Genomic DNA, 18,252 nt, shown 5'->3' on the forward strand with positions numbered 1-18,252 from the left:
GGTTTCCTCCGGGGGCTCCGGTTTCCTCCCACAGTCCAAAGACATGTAGGTCAGGTGGATCGGCCCTACTACATTGTCCCTAAGTGTGAATGTGTCAGCCCTGTGATGGACTGGCGGCCTGTCCAGGGTGTCTGCCCACCCGCCGCCCAATGACTGCTGGGATAGAATCCAGCATCCCATGACCCCAATTGGGATAAGTGGCTTGGATAATGGATGGATGGGTGGACGGATGCTATAGTGAACTCCACACAACCGCTTATCATCTGCCAGCAGTCCTCTCAGATTGTACAAGGTTTGATATGAATTTTAATGAGCCTTGTGTGGATTATGACTTTTTCCCAACTGCAAATAGGTGTACAAAAGCAGATAGAAAATAGTAAGTATAGAGCTAGACACACAACTACACCCACACACACACACAGAGGAACAGAGGCCACACAAACTTGTACACAATAAACTGGGCAGCAAGTGCTGCTGGATGTGTTCTGGAGAGACAGCCACCTCACCCTTCCTCACCCCTCCTCACTCTTCCTCAGTAAGATGTGCAATGCATTCACCTCACGCTCCCAGGGAGGGTGACGACGCGACAAGATACGCACACGAGTGTGTTCATGCATCTCACTGTGCTGTCTCGACTTTAGAGTACTCGGCGTGGTTGCGTCAGGTTCTCCGTCTGTTTCAGCCGGTCCCTTGTCATGGTCCATCGTTGTGTTTATGTGGACACGTGTGTCACAGGATGTGTTTGTGTTTGTTTTTGCTCGTTCTTGCTGGAGGTGAAAGGGATTTTCCGAGGCCGCTGCAGCGTCTCATGCAGGGTGGTAACGCCGCGCCTGCAGCCAGGCGTCTGTCGTGCAGCTGTGCGTGCCGGCCCAAAGCGCCGCTCCCACAGCTCAGAACCAGTATATGTTGTCAGGTCACCTTGCCTTCTGTGTGGTTGTTTTGTCGGTGGGTTTTTTTGTTTGTTTGTTTTTGCTTGTTTTGTTCTTTTGAAAAGATTTTATTACGAATGTCCAGCTGTTTTTCATGGCTTGTTAAGTTTTTACATACTGTTTTATTGTGGGACGCAAAGCACTTTGTAGTGTTTTTGAAATTTGCAGAAATGACCCAGTAACATACAAGTAAAACTTGCTACAATATAATATCATATAATATAATATAATATAATATAATATAATATAAATAATAAAATATAAATAATATAATATAATATAATATAACGTAATATAACATAATATAATATAATATCATATAAATTAATATAAATTATATAATATAATATAAATTAATATAATATCATATGAATTATATAATATCATATAAATTAATATAACATAATATAACATAATATAAATTAATAGAATAGAATAGAATCTAAATTAATAGAATAGAAAAGAATGTGATATAATAGGATATAATATAATAGGCGGCACGGTGGTGCAGTGGTTAGTGCGGTCGCCTCACAGCAAGCAGGTCCTGGGTTCGAGCCCTGGGGTAGTCCAAACTTGGGGGTCATCCTGGGTCGTCCTCTGTGTGGAGTTTGCATGTTCTCACCGTGTCTGCGTGGGTTTCCTCCAGGTGCTCCAGTTTCCTCCCACAGTCCAAAGACATGTAGGTCAGGTGAAGCAGCCGTACTAAATTGTCCCTAGGTGTGAATGTGTGTGTATATATCTGTCGGCCCTGTGTGATGGCCTGATGGCCTGTCCAGGGTGTCCCCCCGCCTGCCACCCAATGACTGCTTGGACAGGCTCCAGCATCCCTCAACCCTGAGAGCAGGATAAGTGGTTCGGATAATGGATGGATGGATAATATAATATAATATGATATAATAATATACAAGTAAAACATGCAAACGGAGCTATATTGATTGTTAATGACTCAGTAACGTGTGTAGGAGCTTTTCTATCGCTGGTCTGGTTCCTTGTCATTATAATAAAATCATATAACCTACAGCAAGTTTTCTGTGGGATAGATCAACACATCACATATTACAATGTTACATGTTAAAATATGTGACATGACTTCTGTCACAGGGTTAAAACATATTTGCTGTTATAATTAAATATGAGGTGAATCTCAAATTAGAGCTATTATAGGAAAATCCCCTTTTTACTTCCCTGTTACACAGTAAGTATCAGCCATCACAGTCAGGTGTGTTTTACTGCCGCGTGACTTTCACAGTGAACCAAATAGCTGGCCTGTGGTTCACAGGGTTCTGTGCAGGTTGTGATGTGACCGTTCCTGTGCAGGACTGGGGTCTCGTTGTGGTGTGGGCGTTCCTGTGCAGGACTGGGGTCTCATTGTGATGTGGGCGTTCCTGTGCAGGACTGGGGTCTCGTTGTGATGTGGGCGTTCCTGTGCAGGACTGGGGTCTCATTGTGATGTGGGCGTTCCTGTGCAGGACTGGGGTCTCATTGTGGTGTGGGCGTTCCTGTGCAGGACTGGGGTCTCATTGTGATGTGGGCGTTCCTGTGCAGGACTGGGGTCTCATTGTGATGTGGGCGTTCCTGTGCAGGACTGGGGTCCCATTGTGGTGTGGGCGTTCCTGTGCAGGACTGGGGTCTCAGTGTGGTGTGGGCGTTCCTGTGCAGGACTGGGGTCTCAGTGTGGTGTGGGCGTTCCTGTGCAGGACTGGGGTCTCAGTGTGGTGTGGGCGTTCCTGTGCAGGACTGGGGTCTCAGTGTGGTGTGGGCGTTCCTGTGCAGGACTGGGGTCCCATTGTGGTGTGGGCGTTCCTGTGCAGGACTGGGGTCTCAGTGTGATGTGGGCGTTCCTGTGCAGGACTGGGGTCTAATTGTGATGTGGGCGTTCCTGTGCAGGACTGGGGTCTCATAGTGGTGTGGGCGTTCCTGTGCAGGACTGGAGTCTCATTGTGATGTGGGCGTTCCTGTGCAGGACTGGGGTCTCAGTGTGGTGTGGGCGTTCCTGTGCAGGACTGGAGTCTCATTGTGATGTGGGCGTTCCTGTGCAGGACTGGGGTCTCATTGTGATGTGGGCGTTCCTGTGCAGGACTGGAGTCTCATTGTGATGTGGGCGTTCCTGTGCAGGACTGGAGTCTCATTGTGATGTGGGCGTTCCTGTGCAGGACTGGGGTCTCAGTGTGATGTGGGCGTTCCTGTGCAGGACTGGGGTCTCATTGTGGTGTGGGCGTTCCTGTGCAGGACTGGGGTCTCAGTGTGGTGTGGGCGTTCCTGTGCAGGACTGGGGTCTCAGTGTGATGTGGGCGTTCTTGTGCAGGACTGGGGTCTCGTTGTGATGTGGGCGTTCCTGTGCAGGACTGGGGTCTCATTGTGGTGTGGGCGTTCCTGTGCAGGACTGGGGTCTCATTGTGGTGTGGGCGTTCCTGTGCAGGACTGGGGTCTCATTGTGGTGTGGGCGTTCCTGTGCAGGACTGGGGTCTCAGTGTGGTGTGGGCGTTGCTGTGCAGGACTGGGGTCTCATTGTGGTGTGGGCGTTCCTGTGCAGGACTGGGGTCTCATTGTGATGTGGGCGTTCCTGTGCAGGACTGGGGTCTCAGTGTGATGTGGGCGTTCCTGTGCAGGACTGGGGTCTCATTGTGGTGTGGGCGTTCCTGTGCAGGACTGGGGTCTCATTGTGGTGTGGGCGTTCCTGTGCAGGACTGGGGTCTCATTGTGGTGTGGGCGTTCCTGTGCAGGACTGGGGTCTCATTGTGATGTGGGTGCTGGGTTATTTAGGAATGCTTCAGTTACAGCAGTGGGGAACACTTTATAGGTTTTGCTACACGGGCTAATGTTGGCTGCTATTAACATGCTCCACCTGTCTGAACACAACAGGTGGAGCATTTTACACACAACACACACACACACACACACACACACACACACACACACACACAACACACACACACACACACAAATACTAAAATAACTGTTACCTCTGCTATGATGCTCGTGCTTATCTTCCTTTATAAACTCTGGCAAACACTTGCAGATAATGAATGTTCATTTTAAAGTTAATGTTTTTTTGTTTTTTGTTTTTTGTTTTTTCCCCTCCTTCTTCTCCCCAATTGTTCTTGGCCAATTCCTCCACTCTTCCGAGCCATCCTGGTCGCTGCTGCACCCCCTCCGCCGATCCGGGGAGGGCTGCAGACTACCACCACATGCCTCCTCCAATACATGTGGAGCCACCAGCTGCTTCTTTTCACCTGACAGTGAGGAGTTTCTCCAAGGTCACGTGTCGTGTGGGAGGATCACGCTATTCCCCCCAGTTTCCCCTTCCCCCCTGAACAGGCTCCCCGACCGACCAGAGGAGGCGCTAGTGCAGCGACCAGGACACATACCCACATCCGGCTCCCCACCCACAGTCATGGTCAATTGTGTCTGTAGGGACGCCCGACCAAGCTGAAGGTAACACGGGGATTCGAACTGGCGATCCCCGTGTTGGTAGGCAACGGAATAGACCACTACGCTACCCAGACGCCTCCATGTTAAAGTTAATGTTAATGTTAATAGAAAACAAATGTGATTTGGCTGAAATAGCGTTCATTAAGATTACAAACTAAATGGAAAACTCAGTCAAAGTACATTTCAGGTCTCCAAAGATGCAAACATTTACATACACAGAGTCTTACACAAGCGCCTACACTTCCTTACATGGTCACACACACCTTGTAACTCCCAAAACCACACTGCAATGTCCAGCGGTGCCGTAAAGTAACACAGCAACTTAAAATAACAACAACTTCATCATATCACAACACCAAACAAACGTAAACACGGGCTTACAGCTAGCTCCTGGTAAGAGCAGAGGAACTTGGACCATAAAAGAGATGCTGGTCCCGTCCCCCTTCAGCAGGGTTTCAGCTTACGGACTGCTGTAAGGCAATCCCAGCGACTGGCATGTATGCCATCTTTGTAGGAACATGGAGAGAAACTGTGAACCCAAGATGACTATCTCTAGATCCAACAGCATGGATTATTATTGTACAAACAAACAGGATGGTTCTCCCCAGGAGATTCTGGATGGTGTCAGTTTATGTGCTGTCTTGTAAAACTGAGGAGAGTTCTGTGTCAAATGGCAACTAAAAAAAGATTTATCACTAACTCCTGTTGGCTCCTCTTTAGTAGATCATGATCAGCTGACATCCATCCATCCATCCATCCATTATCCACACCGCTTATCCTGCTCTCAGGGTCACGGGGATGCTGGAGCCTATCCCAGCAGTCATTGGGGCAGCAGGCGGGGAGACACCCTGGACAGGCTGCCAGGCCATCACAGGGCCTTATACGTATATATTTTTCAGGAGGTCAAAATAATGCCATATATATAACATCAAGTAAATTTTCTATGAGACAGTACAAGCCCATTTCATGCTATAGGCAATCATCAGCTGTCACTGACACTACTCGAGGAAGGACATACATATATATATATATATATATATATATATATATATATATATACACACACACACACACACACACACACACACACACACACACACACACACACACACAGCTAAACACTCTCCTAGTCGAGCTCCAAGGAACAGATGGATATGTTGAATTTGGCAATTTAATCAGGATAAGTATGAAACTGTGGACAAAGAATGAAGATATACAAATGAAAATCTTACGCTACTGCACTAAACAACAAATGACAAATAATGATGCATACATGTTACTTTTATACCAATAAAAATACAACTTACAGATGATAACATGTATAAGCTATGAAGGGAAGGATTGCGTTGTATTGTAGCTAGCAGTAACTTGCGGCCGTCTGGCAAGATCTCGAGAGGAAGTGGAGCACTTCCTGTTTCCGGGGTTAACAAAAGGAACTACTCAGAATATCCACCAGGGGGTAGAAAATATGCCTCTACATAGCCTAGACAGCGAGCTAAACAAATGGCTCCAGGAAGTACTCAGGAGACCGCGTTGAGTTCTTCAGAGCGTTTACTGAGAAACCATAATTTGTAAAACTGTAACAGACAGAGAAAAAAATAAAGATATTTTAACAGACTGTTCTGTGTAGACATATATAAACCACACATCAAATAATTAAATTCTTCTCTATAACCAATGTAAGCCATTTTCTTAATAACAGGCAAGTCAAAGCAGCTGATGATTGCGCGACGCATGAAACAGGCCTGTACTGCTGTGTATTAAAACTTTTTTTTCCTGCATCTGTATATTTTTTTTTAACTTTTTTGACAGAAATTGTCAAAATGATGTATGGCATGATAAAATAAGCTAAGCTGACATTCTATGGAGAAAAAAAAGGAAAAGTGATTTTTTTTTTGTTTAAAGCGCGTATCCATTGACATTATATAGAAAATCATTCTGCTTGGGCTACTGAAAGGTAGTTCATAAAACAAAGTAAACAGCCCCACTAGAGCTCTTCATTCACAGCTCCACTAGAATGCTTCATTCACAGCCCACGAGAGCTCGTCATTCACTGCTCCCCTAGAGCTCTTCATTCACAGCCCACTAGAGCTCTTCATTCACAGCTCCACTAGAGCACTTCATTCACAGCTCCACTAGAACGCTTCATTCACAGCCCACGAGAGCTCTTCATTCACAGCTCCACTAGAGCACTTCATTCACAGCTCCACTAGAGCGCTTCATTCACAGCTCCACTAGAGCACTTCATTCACAGCTCCACTAGAACGCTTCATTCACAGCCCACGAGAGCTCGTCATTCACTGCTCCCCTAGAGCTCTTCATTCACAGCCCACTAGAGCTCTTCATTCACAGCTCCACTAGAGCTCTTCATTCACAGCTCCACTAGAACGCTTCATTCACAGCTCCACTAGAGCACTTCATTCACAGCTCCACTAGAGCACTTCATTCACAGCTCCACTAGAGCTCTTCATTCACAGCTCCACTAGAGCACTTCATTCACAGCTCCACTAGAACGCTTCATTCACAGCCCACGAGAGCTCGTCATTCACTGCTCCCCTAGAGCTCTTCATTCACAGCCCACTAGAGCTCTTCATTCACAGCTCCACTAGAGCACTTCATTCACAGCCCCACTAGAGCGTTTCATTCACAGCCCCACTAGAGCTCTTTATTCACAAACAGGAGCAGAATGCAGTCCTCAGTAAACTATGCAGCGCTCACAGTAAAGTGATAAATACTGGAGCCGTTAGAGAACAGTTGATACACGTGCTACATCTGCTGAAATTCTTTTTGAGTTTGCTTGACTTGTCCATTTTGATTTGTAGTTATTATTCACACTCCAGAACGACAGAGCTCGGGACTTGGCTAGAAATGACACGTTGCCTCTTTAACATTTTGTTGCGTAAATGTATTACATCTACATGTAATACATGCACTGAGGAGGTAGAATGAGCGAGCGGGAAGGGTGTTCAGTTTCTTGGCTGCTGAGGCACACCCTGACTGATGCGAGGAGCTAACTTGTAACCCCATGTTAAGCCACAAATGTTAGTTGAGGTTCATAGTCAGAGATTAGGCCGTGATGTAGTTGAAACACAATCTCTCTTCTTAGATATCTAACCCACCCCCCTTTTCCATATTCATGAGACTATGTAAATCACTGGTCACTGGCCAAAATTTGGCCCCTAGTCAACACCATCCATAGGAGTTGTGAAACTTTCCAAGTTCAACATATTGGACACTATTTAAAAAAAAAAAACAACGTGACATTTTGTTATTCTAGTTGATTTCAGACTTCTCTGTGGGCTATCACCTTACACTGTAATCCAAGGCTAGTCAATTACTTTCTTATGAGGGCCAACTTATTCAAATGTAAATGGTAAGGGGGCCAAACTATTTTCAGAGTAATTTTTGGATCTTAGCACTTACATGTGAACATGAAAAACAACACTAAATACCCTTATCGAAAGTGTTTATTAACAATGTGTTTATGTAACATACAAAATAGGGCAGTCATTTCATACATTTATATACATTTATCCATTCGTTATTAAATTGGTGATTTTCATTGTCAACTTACCTCTTTTTCAATGTTGACAGCGACATTTTGAGGTTATTTTGTTTGCTAGTTAGCAGCAGCAAGCAGGTTAGCATGGCACACTCACTAGGTTGGCAGCTGGTGGCACGCGCGTAGGGAGTGTCGGGAGCAGTTAGGGGGGGTAGGACAAAGCAATCTCCCATTGGAGGAGATTGAATTGGAGCGCATTCTTGCCCAAAAGCAGATTTTTCTTTGCCAGAAAAAGCATTATTATTTTTGATTTCTAATAAAAATTGATCAGATGGCCGCAAAAAATAATCTTCGGGCCGGATTTGGCCCGCGGGCTGCCAGTTGACTAGGCCCGCTGTAAGCAATAGCAAAAATGCTTCCATTAGGAACTACCTTTTGTATTGTCTTCTTTCCAGTTATCTATTTCTTCTCGTGTAAGAGGGTGTGTGGTATTTTGTGTGGTGCACCCATGTTGTTGGATTGACGTGCCAGAAAGACAGAGGAGCAGCTCCAAAGCACAGGTCAAACAATGAACCTTCACGCCAGGGTGACCTGAATGGTTTTGCAGTGTCGACTTACCTAAGTTAACACTTGTGCAGCCATGCAGACGGCCCTCCGCCCCCCGGAAAATATCCAGGGTCACTGGTTGGGTGTGAAAGGGGTCTTGTTAAAACAAAACTAAAACCGTGACCTTGACATTCCACTGAAATTGACTTGTAGGATGTTATTTTGCCATCAAAATCCTTTTTAATGCCATTTCCCTTTTCCGTATAAAAAAATCTTTTTTTTTAAATTACCTGTTTCTCAAAATCATTTGCCATTATGTCAATTTTTTTCCTAATTTGTTTTTTTCTTCTTCTTGTTTTAGCCACCGAAATTCTCTGTGATTGCAATGTAAGCTATCAGTCTAGGCGACGCTAACATGTTCCTCTCTCAAGAGCCTCCTTTGCACAAGCGACCATGATTCTTAACCTTCTGCTGGTAGCGCCCATCTGAACCCCAGCTCCATGGTCAATAGAAACAGCTACTGTTCAGAGCCTGAGCCAGCCTGACAGGAATATTGATGTTGTGATCAGGCTGTAAGACTTCAAACAAGCCCAGCTTTCAACCACAGCTGACACTTTACAAGCCAACACCAGTGTGTGATGGGACCAATGTGGCAGGGCTTTTGCACTCTAATATAGTCCAAAGACATAAACAGTGGCCTATTCCTGGATCTGTTTATTGAGCCCAACCTACAACGACCTTTCTTGCATAGGCTGGTGGTGGGAGCAGTCCTGTCATGGAGCTGTTAATAGAATTATCACTATCACATCTGAAACTGTTAATGTCATGCGGCGGGCCAGAAACCATTAAGCGCCAGCAAAATGATCTGGTGATCGGTCTTCAGGAGATTAGCTTTTGGTTGGGGTTGAATGAACAGTAGCGTGGCAACAAATTTGTCTCACAAAACCTTTCTCCTACTGTGCATCTGATCTCGTTAATGTGTCAGGCAGCAAATGTAATTTACAGGACTGCACGGCTGTATGAACACATATATGCAGGTATGTGTTAAACATAGAGTCCCTTGATTTCTACAACACTACATTTCCATCTTAAAGATTTTTTTTATTCAGTTGGGTTTTTTTTTTTAAAAATAAAGGACCCAAGTAATATAATTTGCCTTAATTTGTACCAGTTGTAACTACTTTTCTATACATTAATTACACTCCAAGCTGATAAACGGCCAAGCCTGGATGAAATGTTATCATATACCATTTCGGGCCTTGCTCTGTGAGTATTTTCAATGCTGGTGCATCTTCCTTTCAGCCTGACTGAAGCATAATAATAATAATAATAATAATAATATGTTTCAGCCTGGCTGAAACAATAATAATAAAAATAATAATAATAAGTTTCAGCCTGGTTGAAACATAATAATGATAATAATAATAATCAGCAGGTTGGTGTATGTAAATGTGCTTACTAATAATCATCATCATCATCATGTTATGTTTCAGCCTAGCTGAAACAATAATAATAATAATAATAATAATAATAATAAGTTTCAGCCGGGCTGAAACATAATAATAATAATATTAATAATAATAATAATGATCAGTAGGCTGGTGTATGTAAACATGCTTGCTAAAGCAACCGAGAGACCCCTAGAAATCTTAAATTCCATTCTCCTTTCTCGCTCCGCTGGCCCACACCTTATACCACCGGCTGGCTACCGGAACTGCTGCGACATGTCTGTTAGTGTTGGATTTTCCCTGTAAAAACAGTTGATGTGCTTGCCACTGTTGGGAGGCATGAGGGCCCAGTCTGTCCCACACATGCAGCTGTCTGTCAGTACTGGGAGTCAGGGAAGGAGGAGGACGACAGGGTTGGGCAAAGGAAGAGGGGGGGGAAAGGTATGGGGGGCAGGGGAGGAGGTGGGTGTGTAGTGGATGTGGGGTGGGGTGGGGTGGAGTTGAAATTGTAGCAACAATGTCACAGAAAGGAAGATTCCACAATGGCACAAGCTGAATTCATACCACAAAGATAGTCTAAGGACTTGCACAGGTTATATCCTGTCATGTCAAGTTCAGTTATTTGTATTGCACATTGCATATTCAAATAAATTCAGAGTGCTTAACAACGAATCTATAAAAGCAGCAGTAGAACACACACAAAAGCAGTGAAACACACACATACACACCTTTTTTTTACTTGTACGGAAGAATGAGTTTGTTTTGCTGACAGGCAACAGATTTCTTTGAGGAACTCTTTCCCATTTGACATTTATTCACATGCACACACCAGCAACCTACATGCACAGGCCCCCATTGTTGGCGACTGAGCAGCTCCACTGGAACAGCTGGAGATTAAGCGCCTTGCTCAATGGTAGCTCATTGCAGAGTCAGGCCAGGGCACTTCTCATTTGATTTCCAGGCCTGGATTTCCCCAGTTGGTCCAGTGTTCTGGTCTGTAAGGACAATTTCCCTGTTAAAATCTTTTCTAGTTCTCAAGTGTTGTGTTATTTCATGTTAGTTTAGTTCTACCATGTATATGATTTGTTAGGATGCTGAACATAATGAACCCAAAATGACACAAAAAAGGTGGCTTTAAGATGAAGCTGCATGTCTGCAGCTTCTGTTCTGTGACAATTTCTGAAGATGTTTTACATCCCTCTGTATGCAGTGCTTTCCCATAATCCACTTTCTTTTCTACATTTTTTTGTTGTCACTAAGTGTGGTCTTTAAGTGGCTTCATTAAGTTTTTTAATCTGTTGTCTGCCTTGACCAGTTGGCACCTATTGTGCGCCTATCCTTTTTGGAAGAGGAATCCTTCCTCTAATACTCTTCCTAAAGCTTCTATTTTTTCCCAGGAAGTTTTATGTGGTTTTTCCTCATCCCAGCTGAGGCTTTAAGGGTAGATAGTGTCATATGTTGCTGACTCTATGTAGTTGTTTTTATTGCATGAATGTAAAGCCCCCTGAGACTGTAATTGCAATTTAGGGCTAAATAAACTTGACCTGTCAGTCTGTGATGTAAGTGAGGAATAATATCCTCTAAGTGTATCTAAACATACAAGTGTATCTGAACATCTCTTTCCAAAAACTTTGGCATTAGTATGGAGTTGGTTCCCCCTTTGCCGCAAAAGCAGCCTCCACTCTTCTGGGAAGGCTTTCCACTGGATTTTGGAACATGGCTGCTGTGATTTCCTCCCATTCAGCCACAAAACATTAGTGAGGTCAAGTGCTGATGTTAGGTGAAAAGGCCTTGCTCATAGTTGGTGTTCCAATTCATCCCAAAGGTGTTTGATAGGGTTGAGGTCAGGGCTCTATGCAGGCCAGTCAGGTTCTACCACACCAAACTCTGCAAACCACATCTTTATGGACCTCGCAGAGTATTTGCAGAGTAAGTTTAGAACTTGCTAGTGAGTGTTGAACCAAGGAGAGACAATTTTTACATGCAACGCTTCATCACTCAGCTGATGTTGCTCTGAGATGTTTCCACTTCACAATAACAGACTTAGAGTTGACCAAGGCAAATCTAACAGGGCATGAATTTCACCAAATGACCTGTTGGAAAGGTGGCATCCTACGACAGTGTCACGTTGAAAGTCAATGAGTTCTCCAGTACGACTATGTTACTGCCAATGTATGTCTAGAGCGACTGCCGGCTGTCTGCTTGATTTTATGCATCTACCAACAATAGATGTGGCCAAAATAGCCAAATCCACTCATTAGAAGGGGTGTCCACATACTTTTGACCAGACACTTTATCTATGATTTAGAAACTTAGGCAAGTCAGTAATGAATGTGTCAAATGCCAATCTTGCCAATTGAAGTTTTGTGCACTTTTGATGTGTGCCTCCTCAAGATGGAGAGAAAGACAGAAATAAAGACATGTCAAGAGAAGGTTTAAAATACAAACGGAGAGAGATAGCTCTAAAATGAGAGGTGGAAAAATGAAGAGAGGGAATGTGGGAGAGCTTTGCTATGCTAAACAATCCAGGGGATTAGTCAGGAAAGCTCTGAGATGTTTTGGGCTAACATGTCCGCAAATCCAAGCAAGAAAACGTTTATTATCACCTTTGCTCCCTTACCATTGCACTATTGATAAAAGAAAAGGGATGAACACTGCCAGGGAGAAAAAAATAGCACGCTGGGCAGGACTTGTGATAGTGTTACACTTGGCAGACAGTCCAACAGTGGTCATGTCTGTCCTTTGGGTTAGAGCGATTGTATTGACCTTGTACCATGTGTGCCACACACCCCCTCAAAGGATTATTCTTCTCCCCTAGCACTACATTTAAAATGAAGATTAGCATTCAAAGTATTATCAAACCATCTAAAACATCCTTAATGTCCTCAAACAAAATAATACAATATGTGGGCATCTATACTTCTCCTGCCCTTCTAGGAACCTCTGAGAGATTTCAACTTGTCTTTGTACAGCTGTTACCATTAAAGGTCTAGGTTAATCTCTTTTACTTGAATAAAATGGTTCTCATAAAATTCTGAAAAAAAGCAGGAATGTTTACATTTTACACGAAGACCCTGTTTTTCAATGGAGGCTTTGACCGATCATTATTGAATTCATTTCACCATTTACTTTATTGTCCTTTTCAGCCATTTCCACCAAGAAAATCCATCCCAGGACGTGTTGTCCATATCTGCAACCTCCCAGAAGGCAGCTGCACTGAGAATGATGTCATCAACTTAGGACTTCCTTTTGGCAAAGTCACCAATTACATCCTTATGCGTTCTACCCATCAGGTACAATATATTTATTTGATCATACCCTTTATATACATTATGCATTATGTCTATCTACTTCTCCTTCTCTCCTCCCACCCCCCCTCTTTCTGATTCAGAATTTGAATCAGAATAGTATTTATTTGCCAAGCACAAGAACATACAAAGAATTTGGCGAGGTATTTTGGTGCAAGAGGGAAAGAGTAACAGTAAACAGTGAAGATAATATTCAACACCTATACCAGAACACCTTAGGCCAGAGATCGATGATAGACTTTGTGGTCATATCATTAGATCTGCGGCCGTATGTTTTTGAGACTCTGGTGAAGAGAGGAGCAGAGCTGTCAATTGATCACCACCTGGTGGTGAGTTGGATCAGATGGTGGGGAAGGCTGCCGGACAGACCTGGCAAACCCAAACGTGTAGTGAGGGTGAACTTGGAATATCTGGCGGAGGACAGGGGCCTCTGAGTTGGCCATGTTCAAAGCCTCTATTGCAGATGTGGCAGGTAGGAGCTGTGGTCATAAGGTCATCGGTGCCTGTTGAGGTGGCAACGTAAGAGCCCACTGGTGGATACCAGTAATGAGGGAAGCCGTCAGGCTGAAGAAGGAGGCCTTTCGGACTTGGTTGGCCCAGGGGTCTCCTGAAGCAGCAGACAGGTACTGGGAGGCCAGAAGGGCTGCGGCTTCACCAGTGTCGGAAACAAAAACTCAGGTGTAGGAGGAGTTCAGCAAGACTATGGAGGAGGACTTTTGGTTGGCCTCAAGGAAGTTCTGGCAAACCATCCGGCGACTCAGAAAGGGGACGCAGGGCTTGTCTCAGACTGTGTTCAGCTGGATGTTGTCGGGCAGTGGAAAGAACACTGAGGAGCTCCTGAACTCGGCTAACACATCCTTAGTGGAGGAGGTAGAGTCTGAAGACTCAAGGGAAGCCCCACCCATATCCCTGGTAGAGGTCTCTGAGGTAGTTCAGAAGCTCCTCAGTGGCAAGGCAACGATTGTGAATGAGATTTTACCCTGAGATGCTGAAGGCTATGGACATAGTTGGGCTGTCTTGGCTGACACGCCTCTTCAGTATCATGTAGAGGTTGGAGACAGTACCTATGGAGTGGCAGACTGGGGTGGTGGTTCCCATATTTAAAAAAGGGGACCGGAGGGTGTGCTCCAATTATCGGGGCATCACATTGCTCAGCCTCCCTGGGAAAGTGTACTCTAGGGTGCTGGAAAGGAGGCTCTGACCAACTATCAAACCTCAGATCCAGGAGGAACAATGCGGATTCCATCCTGGCTGGGAAAAAATAGACCAACTCTTTACCCTTGCAGAAGTGCTGAGGGAGGCATGGGAGTTTGACCAGCTAGTCTACATGTGTTTTGTGGACTTGGAGAAGGCTTACGACCGTGTACCCCAGGACATTCTGTTTGGGGTACTGTGGGAGTATGGGGTACCAGGGCAGTTGCTACAAGCCTTGTACAACCAAAGTGAGAGCTGTGTCTGCATTTTCGGCACAAAGCCAAACACGTTTTCAGTGGGTGTCGGACATCGCCAAGGTTGTCCCTTGTCTCCAGTTCTATTTGTGATATTCATGGACAGGATCTCAAGGCACAGCCAAGGTGAGAGGAGTGTGTCCATATTGGGAACCTCAGAATTGCATATCTGCACTTCGCCGATGATGTGGTTTTGTTGGCTTCATCAGAACGCGATCTCCAGCGTGCATGGGGGCAGATTGCAGCTGAGTGTGAAATGGCCAGGATGAGAGTCCGCACCTCCAAGTCTGAGGCTATGGTTCTCTACCGAATGGTGGGTTGCTCCCTCTGGGTTGGGGATGAGTTGTTGCCTCAAGTGAAGGAGTTTAAGTATCTCAGGGTCTTGTTCACGAGCGAGGATAGGATGGAGCAGGAGATTGACAAGCGGACTGGTGCAGCATCAGCAGTAATACAGACGTTGTACCAGACCGTTGTGGTGAAGAGGGAGCTGAGCCTGAAGGCAAAGCTCTAAATTTACCAGTCAGTCTTCATTCCAACCCTAACCTATGGTCATGAGATTTGGGTAGTGACCAAAAGGGTGAGATTGCGGATACAAGTGGCTGAAAAGAGTTTCCTCCGTAGGGTGTCTGGGCTGAGCCTTAGAGATAGGGTGAGGAGCTCGGACATCCAGAGGGAGCTCAGAGTAGAGCCGCTGCTCCTTCACATCGAAAAGAGACAATTGAGGTGGTTCGGACATATGATTAGGATGCCTCCTGGGTGCCTTCCTTTGGAGGTTTTCAGGGGCATGTCCAACTGGGAAGAGACCCTGAGGTAGTACCAGAACTCGCTGGAGGGACTACATGTCTAAACTGGCCTGGGAACACCTTGGGATCCCCCAGGAGGAGCTGGAGGGCGTTGCTGGGGAGAGGGATGTCTAGAGTGCTCTACTTAGCTTGCTGCCACTGCGACCCTACCCTGGAGAAGGGGCTAAGGATGAGATGAGATGATATATAGATATATACAATATAAAATAAAAATAAAAGTAAGTTTCAATAAGATGCAATCACCACCTGTTCAGAGTTGAAACACGAGCGACCCCACCACTGTGTCAAAGGGTCTCATCAATCCACGGGAAGGGGTAGGGGTCCTTTTTGGTCACTTTGTTGGGGGGTCTGAAGTCCACACAGAACCGCCAATCACCCCTCAGCTTTTTGGGAACCATGACGATCGGGGAGGCCCAGGAACTGGTGGAAGGCTCAATGAGTCCATCCTGTTGCATTTCTCGCAGGTCTTTGTCCGCTGCTGCCTGCCTGGCCAGGTGAAGGCGTCGAGGTCTCATCCTAATGAGCTGCGCATCTCCAGTTTCGATGTTGTGCTGGATGAGATCTGTGATACGTGAAAACTGACAAATTAGTTTTTACCTTGTTAACTAATTTTCCCAGTCATATTATGCATCTTTTCAACAACATATGCAAAAAAAAAAAAACCCACAAAAATTCACATCTTATGTATTTTACATCAAAACTTTGTCACTTTAAAGTCTTCTGAAACAGCCAATTTTTTGTGATTATGTCAGCTGGCAAGTATAACGATGTAGCTCAAATGTTTGCTGTGGAGTTGTTGGAGGCGAGTAGTCTTCAACGACAGAATATAGGCTAATATTAGCAACCAGTTCTCTGTCACTGTGATTCTCCATACTTGTTGTGGCACCCCTGCTTTTGCAAAAATAAAATCCCAAGTTCAAATTACATCTCTGCCTAACTTTTGCCATGGCCTAATGTCCTGTTTTACTTGGAAATATGTCACATTACTGAAGAAAGATACACTCTGAATGCCGTTTCATGTTGACTTTAAATTTCAATGCAGCTTTATGCTCTTTTACTTCTACGCGGCACAGTAGCCTCCACACAGCACACAGCACTCTCGTGTGCTGTGTGGAGGTTGCATGCTGTTTTGCCTTTACATGTCTCAGAGTTTTTTGTGTAATACCAGGTAAAAATGGCTTAATTTGATCCCACTGTCACTGTTTTTTCACTGAACATGCTTTTTGATCATTACAAGTTAAAAAAACAAATACTTTATGCTTCTTCTCTTCCATCACTCTGCAAAAATTCTCCAAAGCATAAATAGTTAGATAATGTATTTTGTATCAATAAGTTTCTATAATTACTGGTAAAGAATTTGGGACATGTGAGTGTCAGTATGATAGTAAGATGTTTTGTTTGACACCATAGCTTGTGTTCAAATTTCAATATTCAATATGTCCACCACTCAACCATGAGTAAAATATTTGTATTTATTTTAGATCCATTATCCTAAGTATGTCTGCACTATAGCAGACCATCAGTCAACCCCATCAGAGGATTAGCAAATTTGGACTGGAACCAGCTGAATTCTATTTAAGGTTCAGTCTTGGGGAGGTCCTGGGTTCGAACCCCAGGCCGTCCCAGGTCCTTTCTGTGTGGGGTTTGCATGTTCTCCCCGGTTCTGCGGGGGTTTCCTCTGGGTGCTCCAGTTTCCTCCCACCGTAAAAAGAAATGCATGTTAGGTTAATACTCTTGCCTGTGCCCCTGAGCAAGGCAATGGAAAGACGAACTGGAGTTGGTCCCCGGGCACTGCAGCTGCCCCCTGCTCCTATACAGTAGGATGGCTTACATGCAGAGAACACATTTCATTGGAACCTACAATGACAAAATAAAGTAGGGACAATTTAGTAATGCCCAGTCAACTGACCTACATGTCTTTGGACTGTGGGTGGAAACCGGAGCATCCGGGGGAAACCCACGCAGACATGGGGAGAACATGCAAACTCCACACAGAGGACCACCCGGGACAACCCTCAAAGTTGTACTACCCCAGGGCTAAGAACCCAGGACCTTCTTGCTGTAACGCGACCGCCCTAACCACTGCACCACTGTGCTGTAAAAAAAAACAAAAACACTATAAACTATGTTGAGCCTTCAAACTCAAAATTCAATGATAAATTCACATATTCTTTATTAATGCCAATGAGTGAATTTACAAAGTCATTTTTTCCATGTTACGTTTGGTGTATTATTATGAACCTTGTCCTAACCGATCAACTGTTTTACGACGACACATGATGTCTCACTCAAGCTCTCGGGTTTCATTTATCAGGACTGCAATTGGCACATTGATATCACCCTGGTCCAGTTTAAGATGTTGGTACTAAAACCGTGGTATTGGTTACAGGGATTAACTCAACCAGAGAAAATGTACCAATGATTTATTATGCTAATGAAATAAGAGATCATGTGATGATGATGATTTACAATGGTTTGCCTGCAGCGAGCCGGATGTGTTATGCAAAATATGTTTGTGCAAATGTCTTGCAAGAAAAAACATAAAGCTGTCAGGGGGAACCGTTGTCTAAATTGGCTGTTCTCCCATAAGGCCTTTCTGGAGATGGCGTATGTTGAGGCAGCTCAGGCCATGGTTCAATACTACCAGCTGACTCCAGCCATGATAAATGACCAGAAACTTCTCATACGAATGTCCAAGAGATACAAGGAACTGCAGCTCAAGGTAAGATTGTGTTAAAGTGGTGATGGAGCATTAAGGCTGTGAGCGAAGACTCACTCCATGCACAGTAAGCACCAAAATTGTTGTGTCATAAAATGTATGGTAGTGTCATGATTG

General features: G+C 44.6%; 1 protein-coding gene across 1 annotated transcript in view; it reads left to right on the forward strand.

The window, feature by feature from the left end:
- Positions 1 to 18,252, forward strand: part of rbm20 (RNA binding motif protein 20) — a 49,316-nt gene that overhangs the window by 14,542 nt on the left and 16,522 nt on the right. Inside the window, exons 6-7 of the mRNA XM_056280576.1 lie at positions 13,004 to 13,150; positions 18,007 to 18,138. Coding sequence (XP_056136551.1) covers positions 13,004 to 13,150; positions 18,007 to 18,138 — 279 coding nt within the window. The remainder of the gene's footprint in view (positions 1 to 13,003; positions 13,151 to 18,006; positions 18,139 to 18,252) is intronic.

The sequence above is a fragment of the Lampris incognitus genome, chromosome 5 (genome assembly GCF_029633865.1).
Source record: "Lampris incognitus isolate fLamInc1 chromosome 5, fLamInc1.hap2, whole genome shotgun sequence".
Classification (NCBI taxonomy): Eukaryota; Metazoa; Chordata; class Actinopteri; order Lampriformes; family Lampridae; genus Lampris; species Lampris incognitus.